At 39.7% G+C, this 15,582-nt stretch overlaps 1 protein-coding gene across 1 annotated transcript; it reads right to left on the minus strand.

The window, feature by feature from the left end:
* Positions 1-7,394: 7,394 nt before the first annotated feature.
* On the minus strand, positions 7,395-8,527 carry LOC138342277 (uncharacterized). Its single transcript, XM_069294628.1, has 3 exons — positions 8,085-8,527; positions 7,814-8,016; positions 7,395-7,717 (listed from the first exon to the last, which is right to left on the minus strand). Exons 1-3 carry the CDS (start codon positions 8,525-8,527, stop codon positions 7,395-7,397), a joined length of 969 nt encoding a protein of 322 aa, XP_069150729.1.
* Between the last annotated feature and the right edge of the window lie 7,055 nt (positions 8,528-15,582).

Consider the following 15,582-nt stretch of genomic DNA (forward strand, 5'->3'; position numbering starts at 1 on the left):
CTAATTTTTTCGGTATTGCAACTAGTGTTCTCACTTCAAAATAATATCCTCATTTTTTCACATAATGATTTCAGTTTGAGTATAAGTATTACTATTCAACAATCGCTCTCATAACAACTTCACAACTTATTTATACATATTGCCATAGGCTTGCCCTTATTTTCACTACTTTTAAGTTCGCCATAACAACTCTTAGGATCACTATAGGACTTTCTTAGCTTGTAACATAGGCTCAGGATCAGGTACAGTATATTTAGGTATATTTTAGTGACTTGTTTCCTTTTTTGACATATCTATTAAGCGTCCTACCTTTTCATCATTTTGTTCCGCCTTTTTTCTTATATTCTTTCACCTTGCTATTTTTCCTTCTTTCTTCTTTAGTGTAAGTGACTCTTTTCTTTTCTTGCTTGTATTTATTATATATTTTTTTATTTCATTTTTCATTCAACTGGTTCTTGAGTCACTTTTCTTTTGTTCTTTCACTCTCTTTATTCTTTCAACCCCACTTTCAGGAGCATTCCTCATAATACCCATGCTCAACTCATGGCTTTTCCACGAGTCAAAGTACACAATACCCAAAGTTGGGTCAGGGCCACGACAATGTTGTTTTATGCATTATCCACCCTCAACTTATGCTTTTGGCATAAGCTAAGGTGCACATGTCCAAGGAGGGATCAGGGCCAACACATTATTCCCGGAAAAGATCTGTTGGGGTGAAAAAGAAAGGTCTATTTTAAGCTCAAATCATTTGGATCAAATATTGTCTATATTGAACAAGGACCTATGATCCTTTTCTAATTGTCTATTACAGCTTACTTTTAGCAGGACTTACCAGGCAAGTTCTAGTTTAGTATAAATAGTGGATTATTCAAATTTTCCTCACACTCACTTGACATCTCATTACTCTATCAGATTATGAGACACCTAGTTTGAGTCTTAGTCTTAGGGTCATGCAGTGGTGTATCTCTTTGTCATGCTTAGAGCCACACATTTATCAATTACTATGCCTAGTCATGCATCATTTTCGTTACATCAGGATATCATTTCTATTTTAGGCATCATGCTTCAGATTTATACTATGTACACAAGATATAGACATGCCGGTTCAACAATAAAAAGAAGCATTCTCTTGTGGAAAAAGAAAACAGCCAAGAAAACCCCAAAAGAGAATCGTGAGTTGGGTTACTCAGACCTTACCCTAGCACTCACTCTCCATTTACCCCACCCCCAACAAAAAGATATGTAGTTGTCCCTACTACATAAAAGAATCCAAAATAATAAAGTGGTAGGTGAAGCAAACCTGAGGCGCAAAGCTCCATCGATCAACAAGCTGGTGGGACTGGTGTTCCGGAACCCACTCCCTCTGTAGTCTTGACACCCTCAGTAGTGCCTCTCTAAATGATCAGAGCACCATCAATAGTGTTCTTCTCTGCCTCAACAACTCTGGAGCTAGACACCCCAGCAGCCAACGCAATAACCTTCAACTGACGGGCCTCCTTATCAGCAATCGAGGCTCTCCTCGCAATCTCTAACTCTCGTCTCTCCCTCTTATTTTCTCTAACCTCATCCTCATGTCGACCTCTACTCCTCTTGGCATGCTCTCGTGGTGGAGGTGGTGGCACTACGGCAGTGGAGAATAAGGCACCAAAACAGTATCCTCGGCGGGCTCTGCAGAAGGGGCCTCAGACTTTGGCACCCTAGCCTCTAGAATCATGTCCAAGTCCACTCTCAGACTCTCTACAGAAGCATGAAGGGTCAACACGTCCACCAGAAGGGGATGGTTGGTATAGCACACGCAACTCAAAAGCGTCCAGGTGCTAATTAACCTCCATAATCTTCCTCTCCGTGTGCTATGCCATCCTTCGCTCCATGTGCTCCTCTGCCTCAGCAATAGACCTCTCCATCCAAGACTGGATGTGATGCAGAAGAGTGTCCATTTTGGCCTCGAGTTTCTGTACCCTAGAAAGTGAGACCAGAGTGGCAAAGGGAGTCAAACGAGAAGAGCTCGAAGCGGTTCTACCACCCGAGATAGACTCGACCGGGGTGGTGTCAGTAAGGTCAGATGTAAACAGGGTAGCCGCTTGGGCTTGCTCTACTGTATCAGCCACGTTCTCACCAAGCAGAGGTACCTTCTGGCAGGGCCCTATGCTTAGGGTCAACTCATTGGCCTCATCCCGGATAAGGCCTATATCCATAGTGCCCGGTGGGGTCTAGATCTGATCTATGTGCCAAATGGGCACACCTGCGGACCTACACAACGCAAACACCATGCACAGAAATAGGTAAGTAGTAGTGAACATGAAAGACCTCTCGTGCATGACCGCCTGAAGAAGAAAAATGAAGTCCACCTCAAACCCTACTATCATCGCCGCCATCAGAACTGTGTGATCCCATGTGACTATGTTATCTGCAGCAGTGGGGGAAAGACAGTGGCGGACTATCAACCATGAAAACTTGGCCGTGAAGTTCAGGTTAGCCTTCTTGATGGCTTTCTTTTCCAGTGAGAGGAAACCTGGTGGCATCAACATTCTCGCAGTATAGATACCGGCGGATGGATGGCAATGAGATGTCTACCCGCTTGTCATAGACTCGGATGTGATCTAGTGGAGCCTATTTGGTGGGGGCAGCCAACCTATCTATCTGAGATCGGAGAGTCGCCACATACGAGGCGTAGAACTCTTTGACCAACTCCTCACTGTATCGGCCCAAGCCACAAGTCATCTAATCTAGTCGGTGTCTGGTGAAGAGTGCATGGATATCCGGCATGGTGGGGAGACTCCCCGTAAGGACCCGCCTCTCCAGAGTAAAGGTCCGAGTCATGACTCCCGTATCATTCAGCAACTTGGTGTCGGAGTACACCTGAAACTTCCCCTCAGCAGCACACCAGTTGGGCTAGTCAGCAACCAAGGCGGGGACTCCAGTCTGTGGTGCTGGAGTAAAATGAGCAATATCGTCCTCATCAGATGAGGCGTACTGGGATGCAGTGGCTGGAGCAAAAGCCTCCTCAGACATGGAGACTACTTATGAACCCGATACTTCATCAGAACCGGAAGCATCGTTAGAGTGTGTAGCAGACCCAGAAGGCGTGCTAGTCATTATGTGCTCTTCTTCAGACTGGGAGGCAGTGACTACGCCGGACGCCACCTTTGTAGGAGTGGCTCTGGTGGTACGTGCATCCCGTGCAGGAGTGATAGTGCCTGAGGGCACGTATTCGGGGTCACGCTCGTCGTCAAAGCCAATGAACAGTCGGGCAGATGATGCAACGGACCTTGAGCACCCTCGTGCGTACACGCAATCTTGCTTTTGTGCCATAAGTGTTAGTACCTAAAAAGAACAACAATTAGTAACAGTAGAAACAAACAAGACATGCAAAAAAAGAAAGCAAAAACATAAAACCAAAACTAAAATAATATTGTTGTAGTTTTTGTGTTAGACTATGGACCAGTTGACGGTATGTCGTGAGCATGACGGACTGTGATGACGGTCCATCATGAAATACTTGAGAAAATTTATTGGACTCTTAGCAAGAAAGTGTCTGACAATCATGACGGTTGTGTAGGAAGGATCATCGAGAGCACGACGGTCTGTTGTAGAGGCTCATCGTTCGACATTTAGAAAAGATTTTGAGACCCTTTGGAATAGGGTCTCTGACAACCATGACGGTTATGCAGGACGGACCATCGAGGTCACAACGATCCTTCGTAGAGTTCATCGACGAGCACTTTGAGAAAATAAACTAGAATTTGTGGGACGAACCCCACAACGGTCCGTCCACGGGGTCTCATTCTGTCCTTCAGTAACAGAACTGTGATTTCCTCCCTCATCCCCTAAAATGCTAATCCAAATAATACTTATCGACCCATAATTTCTAAGCCAATTACCTAGAATACTAGCAATCCTAAGGCAATAGTTTCTCGAGTTATTGCATGCCATTTTGGAGGACTAACAACCTAGGTCAAAAATAATTATTAGAAACATAAACCCCCATTTGATTTAGTTAACAGAACACCCCCAGTATGTTTACTATGTGAAGGGTCTTAAGGCATGTAGGATTAACGGGGTGAGTGCGTAGCATTCAGTAGGGGTCAAATTTCGAAGATCCAACATTCAGAATCAAGCATGGAGAATGGGAAAACAACTCTGGTGATTAGCACAAGAACAGTTGATTCCAACTTGCAGATTACTTGAAGAAGCAGGGAGATTGGAAGAGGGAAGATAAGGGGAATTCCGGAAGGGATGGGGAATCTGATGTTTTTGGGAGAGGAAGAGAGTGTTAGGGAGTTGAAGAAGGAGTAAATGAGGGTAGTGAGGGAAAGAAATGGCTAGAATGAATAGGTGGGAAGTTAAAAGTTTTAAAAACTTTTAATATTCTGTCGGGTCGGGTCGGGTTTACGGGTATTGATGCGACGAATCCCCGTTGACGGTCCGTCACAGGTGTGACGGCCCTTCATGGGGTCCGTCATGGGTGCCCTAATTTATAAAAAATATAAAAACTTACCTGGACACGACGGATGCTTGCGACAGCCCGTTGCAGGCATGATGGTCCGTCGTTGGGTCCGTTAATGAGTTATGCAGACCAATTTTTAGGTGATGTTCTACCTACAAATTTAACATCCATGAAGCTATTCTTTTTGTATTTTCCAGACACTTTTTCGACATGGACCCTAAACTATTCTCTAGCAAACAATTATAACAAAGACAAAAGCAATGAAAATGCAACTATTACAGAATGTCATAACAACAATAGTTGGCTTGGAGGATACATATCAGGTTGCCTCCAAAAATTACGCTTGATTTAACGTCGCGGCACAACGGATGACACTTTATTACTCAAACTTCATCAAGATGGTATGCCTCGATCACTTCATTCATCGTTTCAGCATGCCCCAGATAGATTTTGACTCGTTGGCCGTTCACCTCAAACCGCACTCCCTTCTTATTTTCCAACTCAACCACTCCGCGAGGGAATAATTGGGTGATCAAGTAAAGTCCAGTCCATTTGGACTTGAGTTTTCCAGGAAACAAGCGCAACCTAGAATTGAATAAAAGCACCAAATCCCCAATCATACAATTGAGTTTCTCAATCTTTTGGTCATGAACTTCTTCATCTTTTCTTTGTAGAGAGCTGAACATTCATAAGATTTTAGGTGAAATTCATCGAGCTCATTCAACCCATTTAACCTCTGTTTTGCAGCCTCGTTCCAATCCATTTTCAACTTCTTCATTGCCCACATGGCTTTATGCTCTAATTCGACCAGTAAGTGACAAGCCTTCCCATATACAAGTTGGCATAGGGACATACCTATGGGAGTCGTATATGTTGTCCGGTAAGCCCAAAGAGCATCATCAAGTCTCCTTGACCCATCCATTCTACTAGCGTTCACTGTTTTCGACAAAATCCGCTTAATCTCCCTATTTAACACCTCAACTTACCCACTAGTTTAGGTATGGTAAGGAGTGGTCACATTATGGCGAACCCCATCTTTTCCACTAATCCCTTAAACAATTTGTTGCAAAAGTGGGATCCCCTATCACTAATAATAGCCCTTGGGGTGCCAAATCGGGAATATATATTTTTTTTCAAGAACGTGGTGACACTCTTCCTTTCATTATTTGTGAGTGTGATATCTTCTACCCATTTAGACACATAATCAACCGCTACTAGAGTGTACTTCATCCTTTCAGAACTCACAAAAAGGCCCATGAAGTCAATACCCCATACATCAAATAACTCAATCACAAGAATGGGATTTAAAGGGAGCTCTTGCTTTCTTAAAATTCTGTCATGTCTTTGGCATCTATCACAAGCCTTGGCGAAATCATGAGCATCTTGATGAATAGTTGGCCAATAGTAGCCACATTGTAAGATCTTGTCAGCGGTCCGGATACCACTATGATATCCACCTACCGGTGACGAATGGTATGCCTCCAAAACACTTAATATCTCAACTTCTGGCACACAACGCCAAATAAGTCCATCGGCACAACTCTTATACAAGGATGGATCATCCCAAAAGAACTTTTTCACATCATACATGAACTTTTTCCTTTGATGAAAGGAAAATTCCGGTGGTGTGATATCGCTAGCCAGATAATTCACAAAATCTGTGAACCATTGAATGAAGTCTTGAGAGGCGGCCAATACATGCTCATCGGGGGAAGCATTATCAATTTCAGTTTTATCCCCCAATTCTCTCATTGCTTCATCTTCTAAATGGTACAAGTGATCAGCAACTTGATTTTCGGTCCCTTTTCTATCAATTACCTCAAAGTCAAATTCTTGCAATAGTCATACCAAACAAATAAACCTCGATTTCGCATCCTTCTTTTCCATCAAATATCTCAAAGCAGAATGATCAGTATGCACTATAACCCTAGTGCCAAGCAAATAGGAGTGAAATTTCACAAAAGCAAAGACTACTGCAAGGAGCTCTTGCTCAGTCAGGATGTAGTTTTTTTGGGCTTCATTTAAGGCTTTACTAGCATAGTAAATGGGGTGAAGGACTTTGTCCCTTCTTTGCCCCAATACCACACCAAGAGCAACCCCACTAGCATCACACATTACCTCAAATGGCTTGCTCTAATCCTGCAAAATAATGATAGGTGTAGACACCAACTTTTCTTTCAACTCACCAAATTTCTTAAGACATGATTCATCAAAATAAAATTTACACTCTTTCTCAAGCAACTTGCACAAAGAATGCGTAATTTTTTAAAAATCCTTGATGAACCTCCGGTAAAAACCTGCATGCCCAAGAAAGCATCTCACACCTTTGATAGAGAAACGTGGGGGAAGTCTCTCTATTACCTCGACTTTAGATCGATCAACCTATATACCCTTCTGTGAAATGCGATGACTCAATACAATACCCTTTTTAACCATGAAGTGAAATTTTTCCCAATTCAGTACTAGATTGTAGTCTTCACACCTATTAAGAACCTCAGACAAATGACTCAAACACCACTCAAAGGAGTCACCAACCAAAGAAAAATCATCCATAAACACCTCAATACCTCAACCATATCAAAGAATATCGACACCATACATCTCTTGAATGTGGCGGGTGCATTGCACAACCCAAACAGCATTCTCTTGAACGCAAAGGTCCTATATGGACAAATAAAGGTTGTTTTCTCTTGATCCGGTGCAATAGAAATAAAATTATACCCCAAATAACCATCAAGAAAACAGTAGCACCCCTTTCCGGCAAGTCTATACAACATCTGATCCATGAAGGGCATAGGAACATGATCTTTTTGGTCCATGCATTTAATTTCCGGTAATCCATACACACCCTCCAACTAGTCACCGGTCTCATTGGAACAAGCTCATTTTTTTCATAGGGGAGCACAGTCATTCCCCATTTCTTAGGTACACACTGAACAGGGCATACTCAAATACTATTGGATATCACTCCAGCATCTAACCACTTAATAATTTCCTTTTTCACTACCTCTTGCATAGGTGGATTAAGACGTCTCCGATGCTCAATGCTTGGCGTATAATCGGGCATGGATTGGATTTTATGAGAACAAATACCGGGAGGGATCCCAATAATATCCGCAATAGTCCACCCAATAGCTCTTTTGAACCTTTTTAACAATTTCACCAAACTCTCAACTTGATGCACATTCAAATACAATGCAGTAATAATCGGCAAGGTATCATCTTTTCCCAAGAATGCATAACTCAGATGAGGTGGTATAGGCTTAAGTTCTAATTTTGGAGCCTCCTCAATAGACGGTTACAATGGCAGAGATTCGCGATGTTGCATATCTAACTCAAATTTCTTTAGTTTGAAATGAATATTACCTCGATCAAGTGTCGCGACCAATGACTCATACTCATCAATTCCATCACTATCAAAATTCAAGATCACTGCTGCCAATGCTTCTGCACTCAGACGTTCTTCAATTTGTACCTCAGACGACTCTTCAATTTCTACCTCAGATGACTCTTCAACTCGGTAAGATATAGTAGATACCAATTGGAGCTCACCACTCTGACTCATGGACCTACAAATGTTGAAGGTCACTTCTTCATTGTTCAACCTGAATTTCATCTGCCCCTTTTCCATATCAACCAGGGCCCTACCGTAGCAAGGAATGGCCTCCCAAGAATAATTGGCACCTCAAAATCGACCTCACAATCAAGAACTACAAAATTGGCCGAAAATATGAACGATTTCACTTTTACTAGCACATAGTGGAGTATACCAATGGGCCTTTTTACCATTTGATCGGCCATCAGTAGCCGCATTGCAGTGGGCTTTGAGTTACCCAAACCCAACTTCTTATAAATTGACAGGGGCATGAGATTTATACTTTCCCCAAGATCACATAATGCTTTTGCAAAATGTAATAACACGATTGTACAAGGAATAGTGAAAACACCCGGATCTTCGTTCTTTTGCACTAGAGATCTTGTAGCAATGGCACTACAGTGCTGCATTCTATCATCATCCTCAAAAGTGACTGATCTTTTCTTTGTAACCAAATCTTTCATGAACTTGACATAACCAGGCATTTATTCAAGAGATTTTACCAAAAGGACATTGATAGAAAGCTATTTCAGCATCGTTATAAAACATAAGTATTTACCATCTTCAGTCCTTTTTACTAACCTTTGTGGGAAAGGAGGTGGTGGTGTAGGCATGGAGGTCACTTTTTGGGGCACCTCAACATCTTTTTCCATTTTATGTTCTAACTCACCACTAACCTCCACCATTGTATTACCATATCTTATCACCTTTTATACACCAGACAGCATAGTAAGTCAATGATTCACTTACCACCCCGAGTAGTGATTATCATACAATGCCCATCATTTTTCAGATTTTGGACAGTGTTGCTAAGAAGAGTGCCCGGTTGCCGTGTGTTCATAGTTGCAGACAATTGGTCCATTTGCAACTCAAGATGCTTAATCGAGATTGCATGTGTATCAACTTTATGCCTTATACCTGCTAAGTCATTCGTTAACTCTTTAGTGTGCTCATCACTAGCATCAAACCTCCTCATCATTTTTTGCATCATATCCTCAACTCATACTACCTCTACCATCCCTAAGAACAACTTCACGTTTTTGAGATGGAACATAGAGCCCACTCCTATCATTTCTGTTACCATAGTTACCCCGGTTGAAGTTGTTGTCGCGGTTTTAATTCTCATCTCGGATATAATGACCCTCGCATTTATAATTACCACAGTTTCGACCTTGGTGCCAATTCTCCTTATTGGAGCCTTGGGCGTTCGGTCAAAAACCCCCCTTCTGATCACTCACTACATAGGAGTCCTCCTCATAGTATTATTTATCATTTGGTGGTGGTGATTTAGACAAGTAGTTCACCGCATTTACCTTTTCTGCACCCCCAGCAACATGTTTCAACACCAACCCTAGCTCATTTCCCATTTGAGCCATCTCCTCACGAAGATCATCTGCAACTGAGTTGTGTGCGGATTGGATAGCGAAGGTGTTTCTCCCAGTATCTGACTTCATAGTACTCCAAGCTTTATTATATCGGGAGATTATCTTTAACTTTTGAGCAATTTCGGCATAAGGACACTCCCCATAAGAACCACCTGTTATTGTATCTAACACCGCTTTGTTATTATCATCTTGCCCCCGATAGATATACTCTTTCAGAGACTCATCATCTATGTGATGATTTGGAACACTTTGCAAGAATGAAGTGAACCTATCCCAAGAACTGCTAACTGACTCTCCCGATAGTTCCACAAAGTTGTTCACTCTATCTTTGTGGTTTAGTTTCTTAGACACCGGGTAGTAGCGTGCCAAGAAAGCATCCCTCAGTTAATACCAAGTGAAGATTGAGTTATAGGGGAGCTCAGTAAACCAGATAGCAGCCTCTCCCGTTAGTGAGAGAGGAAAAACTCTTAGCTCGATTACATCCATATTCAAATCGAGCCTCCCTACACAACTTTTGAACACTTCCCTTACCTTAGCGATGTGGTCATGTGGATCCTCAGAAGGTAGCCCTAAAAACAAACCTCTGGGTGTGAGCATTTGCATCAGACTACTAGTTACCACAAAAGTGTGGACGTGTGGTAGAGGGAGCAAGACGAGTGTCCCATAAAAGTCTGCGATATTTTCATAGCCCCTAAAGTAATCTTGAGGGCGTGGAGTGGGAGGTTGTCTCCATATTTCACCTTCCCCATGAATATCAGGTAATCCAGGGTCACGAGCGTCGACCAATGGTGGCATTTGCGGGTCGACCTCATCACCTTGGATGCCTAAATTCTGATTCATTATTCTTAAAGTACGCTCTAGTTCGGGGTCAAGTCCAATTATGGGTATTCCTATACTCCGTGTGTTTAGCATGAAAGGAAGTTACACCTGTAGGAGACAAAAACAAACAGAAAAAGTAAAATTAGGAAAATGTTGACTAAACTTCGATAATAAGCTTAAAGTTAATTTAAAAGCCACTTTCCCCCAACATCAGGGCCAAAATTTGATACGCTCAAATTTACATCTCGAAAAAAAGTAAAAATGGTCGCATAAAATAAAGAACCCAACTAATAAGGTTGGGATCGTTCCCACGAGGAAAATGGTTCAGACTTAACTTCATTCTATTATTACTTCTATTTAGTCAATTATTTCCCGAAAACAAATAACTAAAAAGGGGTTTTGATTAGTAAAAGCAATTAGCTAAATTAAAGTAAACAAGTGACAGGTTCAAGTATTGGAGTTTAATAAAATAAGGAGAGTAACTAGGGCGTAAGTGTTCCCCACAAGCTCTTAACTCAGTAATTCTAGCTATAAAAATCCTTACCTAGTATCTTGCATGGAAAGTGATAAGCTAAGTATCTCAAAATCTTTGGTCCGGCATCTAGAGAATTTCACTCGGCACCTTGGTCCGACTACGTGTGTTGCTTCATCTTTACCTCATATTAAGCATCATATTTGATATTTTACTAAGTTGTAACTTCGTACCAATTAACACTAGCCTATTAGATAGTATACACTAAATCTACGTTGATAATTCTTTTCCTATTATCTACCTCCTTTCTCTGGCAAGTAGAAATAAGGTGAGTTCTAACGTTGGTCATCCGTTAAAAAGACTTCTAAGAGAAAGAATTAGTAATACATGCAAGACACTATTCTAGAATTGTTTTAGCTAGATTTTACCTTCTTGTTTACCCATGGTTCCCACAACCCTAGATATGGAGTTTAGTTACCCATGCTAATAGTCACACAATTCATATTGATAACTAAGAATTCATGCACTTACTTTTATGAGAATGAAGAAAATCCAGAAATTCACTTGAATAATTCACAAAAACACCAACAATTGATTCCGAAAAAGGATGATCAAATACCAAAATCAAGAGTTCAATACTTAAACAGCAGAACTAAAAAATATCCAAAAGTCTAACCCCAAAAACGAGGTTTTTCGAACTATTTATAATAAAATAAAACCTGATACAGAAGGACTCTATTTAAGGCAAATTTGTCCAAAACGCGTCTGAATCTACAATCCCTGCGACGGACCGTCATGGACTCCGTCATTCCATACTTGGCATAATTTTCTGATGCTTTCTTCATTAACTTTCTGTTACCCTTGACAGGCAGATATGACGGATTCTTGCAAGCACGACGGTCCATCGAGGGGTTCCATTCCATAACACTTAGAAACTTCTTGAAATTGGGTATTAGAACTACTCTCTGACAACCACGATGAATATGCAGGACAGATCGTCATGGCTATGACGGTCCGTCATGAGGTTCCGTAGTCCCACACTTGGTCAAACTTTCCCAACTTCCTTCAGCATCCATTTTCTTCTCACTACGATGCCACCTACGAACCGTAACTGTCACAACGGACTGTCGTGGGCTCCGTAGGTGGTCACTTTTGCAATTTCTACTCAAATCCTCCGCATTCTCCTTTGGACAGATTTCCTGTCAATAAAGAGAAACCTACATCAAAAAATCAATACAAAAAGGCTTTAGACACACACTAAACTTAAGGAGAAGACATTGAAAGTACTGTAATACCACGGTACATCAGGCATGTCCTAGTAACTCTAGTCAGTTAGAGGCTTTCTTAGACATAGTTTAGATTCAACTTCAGTTTTGAGTGATTGTTTAGTATCACTAAGATTTATCATATTATTTATAATCAGATCAGTATTGGGTATTCCCCACATTTAGATTTTCTCATGTTTTAGCTTCTGCATTAGTTCAGTTTTCCATAGATATGTTCAATTTTCTTATGATATGTCAACTCAGGGTTAGCTTGGGGAAAATTGTGATCCTAGATCCCGTGTTCATGTCTAGGAGGTATCCTCATGGCGTGACACTTTTCTCTTGATAGATATGATTCCTTACTCTTGATTAGGTAGATTCATCGGTTTGGATTTATTGTGAATCATTGACATTTTGATTGAAATTACAATAACAAAATGTAACATCCCGTATTTGAAAAAAAATAAACCAAATTTTGGGAAATTGCAGATGTAAGCCATAAGGCCCACCCACGGCCATGGATGGGACCAGGGACTGTAGGTGTGGTCCGTGAAAGGGCACCCAAAAAGGGGTTCAAATAGTTTGAACTACAACCCAAAAAAACAGCCATTTGTAGGACTAGGGTTTGTGGTTTAGGTCATGGTCCAAGACCCCCAAATTCACATCCTGACCACCATCAACGAACAATCGGACAGTCTACGGTCTATCGATTGGTGGTCAAGAGCTGGTATTTAAGTTCAGAGGTAATTGGGTTTTTTCCTAATTAATTTACTTCTATACTTTGTCATTTTGCCATGTATAAGACCCATACATAAGCATTTTACCCAAAAAAATTCCATTAGAAATCATTCTTTCTAAACTCACCAAAAAGAAACTTGAAGAAGAAGGAGAACGATTCAACTAGGGTTTCAAGCCAAAGTCTCAATTCCTTCACTGAAGATAAGCATTTGGGTTTGAGGTATGATATTTTTCATCCATGGATTTCTTCTATTCATGGAGTTCCCAAATCCTTCTATTTCAAACCTAGATTTCCCCAATTGAGTTGGGGTTATATTTATTTGCCATGAGTTCTTTTGATTATTGCCTTAAATGATTAAATTATAGTGTCTTATGCATGAATTGATGAAATACTATGGGTTCATGATGTTTTACCCTAGGACTCATGTAATCCCCACGTTTTGAAGTTATGATAATATGTTGTGGGCTTTTGATTAATAAGGAAGAGTTTTATGAAAATAAGCATTTATTGAGAGAATTACATGAATCTATCATGAAATCAATAGCTAACCCATGTTTTCTAAATGTTGATGGTTGAAAGTGCATTTTGAACTTTGAAAGGTAAATTATGGAACTATGCATGTTCTTATGAAAGTTATGAAAATGTTTTAACGATGCTTTGAGAGTGACGTTTCAATGATGATGTAAATGTTGTGTTATGAAAGGATTTTATCATAAACACATGAAAGCATGTGAAATGTTTTCTCACACACAGTAATGATTTTAAGATTGAAAGGTCTTCTCACCTAATTGAATCAATGATAAAGAGTTATCCTAATGAAACCTAGCTTGGATTAAATACTTAGTTGTACCTTTCCATGGATGATGATTTAGCTTGGATTGGCAAAATTATGTGCCCTTCCATGGATAATTAGAACAAGTAAGAAATGATTGTTCCGTGTGATTTATGCTTAGAACCGAAGATATTGAGATGGAGGTTCTCCCGTTAGTAGAGGTCGGGTTTCTAGTATCAATATTTTTATCCCTTATCTATGTGCCTCCATGAGATGATTATCTAAATAGACAGTAGCTAGTGGATCCACTTAAGCTACAAGTTCATGATCATTACCATGGAAAGTAGGATAAACTTTTTTTGGTGTGGGAGAAACTGGGGGATCATATTATAGCTTAGATGGTCTCTATGTCAGTTAAGGCTAATTTTCACACTAATAATGAACTAAGGTTACTTTCGAGAATTATCTCACATGAGTTCAAGTATTTTAAAGATGTTAGCTTGCATTGAGCATGTTTTATGAATTATGTTTTATAACCCTTTTATATCATGTTTTAGCTTGGTCAATTGCATGTCATGAAATGTCCTCTTTTTCGCATGATTTAAACGTTTTATGCATGACTATCATACTTGATACATTGTTTTGTACTAACACACATCTCAAATGCAGGGTCTAATATTCAGGGTTCTAATTTCGTGGCTAGAGCTTAGTTTGGTTGATTCCTGAGTTTGGTGAGTCCTCATGGTTTGAAGACGAATTTCCATTCCTTAGTTTCTATCTTGTGTATTAATTTTGGACATGATGCATGGGCTAGGCCCAATTTCATTCTATTGCATTAGATGGCTTTTGAGACAAGTGTTTTAGACTTCCATCTTTCTATTATAAAACTATAGGACTTGAAATGTGTTTTAATCTCTTATGTTCTATTTCTTATGTTATGAATACTATGTGGCTTGTATGGGGTCCATGGAGGTCTTATACGTCATGTTACATTTAGGGTGTACCCCTGGATCTGACACAAAACCTCAATTTGAGAAGGGTATACCTCGTGTAACCCTCTTCGAAGTACTACTATACCCTCAATTAGAGAAGGGTATACACATGTTTTAATGCATGTGGTGAATATATAACTAAAACATTTTTAATACAAATATATTGTATGTATTATATGTGAATTTTAAACATTTCGATAGTATTTAAATTAGTTTACATAGCTAGAAATGTATTATATTTGTTCTGGAATAATAACTATCGAAGTTATGGTAATATACACTAAGAAATACGAATTAACTATCGTTTATATGTATACAACTTCAATACAGATTCATATCAAATGATTATTAAAGCCAAAATCTATGTCATATATGGTAATAAAAATAAATTAACACTTAAAAGCGTAAGTCAGACAAAATATATTATTCAAGTAAAGAATCCTACTAATAACATATATTTACCATGTTACATAGTTTTTCCTTTCAGTTGTATTGTATGATCTTTTGCGTGATTTTGTGTTTAAGACAAATTGTTCCAAAATAACATTCAACGACCCCTTAATGATTGACAAGGCTTCGACCACAAGCTATGTCATGAAAAAGATATAACTTAATTCCTACAAAATTTAAGTCGAGCGAGGCAAAAGTTCAACTTTAGAATCCAAAAGTTACATTGGAAGAGGCATAACTTGATTCCTACAGATCAAGGCAAAAGCTTAGTTCAAAACCCAAAAGTGATGTTGTAGAATACATAACTTAATTCTACAGAATATTTGTAGAGAGAGGCAAAATCCAGTTTTGAAAACCACAGGTTAAAATTATGCCATAAGATACATACCTTAGTTCCTACAAAACTTATGTCGAATGAGATAAAAAGTTCAATTTCAAAACCCATAAGTTATGTTGTAAGAGGGATAAGCCGAATGATTTAGATGCTACACAACTTGGGTCAAATAAATCAATTCCTACAATACTTAGTCGGACAAAGCAAAACTTTTCTAAACATATACTGAGCAAAATTAGTACATAGACGAGGTACTTTGCTCCACAAATTATATTAAATGGGCAGTAGTAGAAAAATGAAGAAATATATTTG

This window comes from Solanum lycopersicum, chromosome 1 (assembly GCF_036512215.1).
Source record: "Solanum lycopersicum chromosome 1, SLM_r2.1".
Classification (NCBI taxonomy): Eukaryota; Viridiplantae; Streptophyta; class Magnoliopsida; order Solanales; family Solanaceae; genus Solanum; species Solanum lycopersicum.

Excerpts from the sequence above, each read along its gene's own strand:
- LOC138342277 (XM_069294628.1), bottom strand. The coding sequence starts at position 8,527 with ATGCCTGGTTATGTCAAGTTCATGAAAGATTTGGTTACAAAGAAAAGA. Across the intron at positions 8,017-8,084 it reads CTTGCTACGGTAGGGCCCTG|GTCCATGAGTCAGAGTGGTG; the intron begins GTTGATATGGAA and ends CAACATTTGTAG. Across the intron at positions 7,718-7,813 it reads GGTCGCGACACTTGATCGAG|AACTTAAGCCTATACCACCT; the intron begins GTAATATTCATT and ends CTCCAAAATTAG.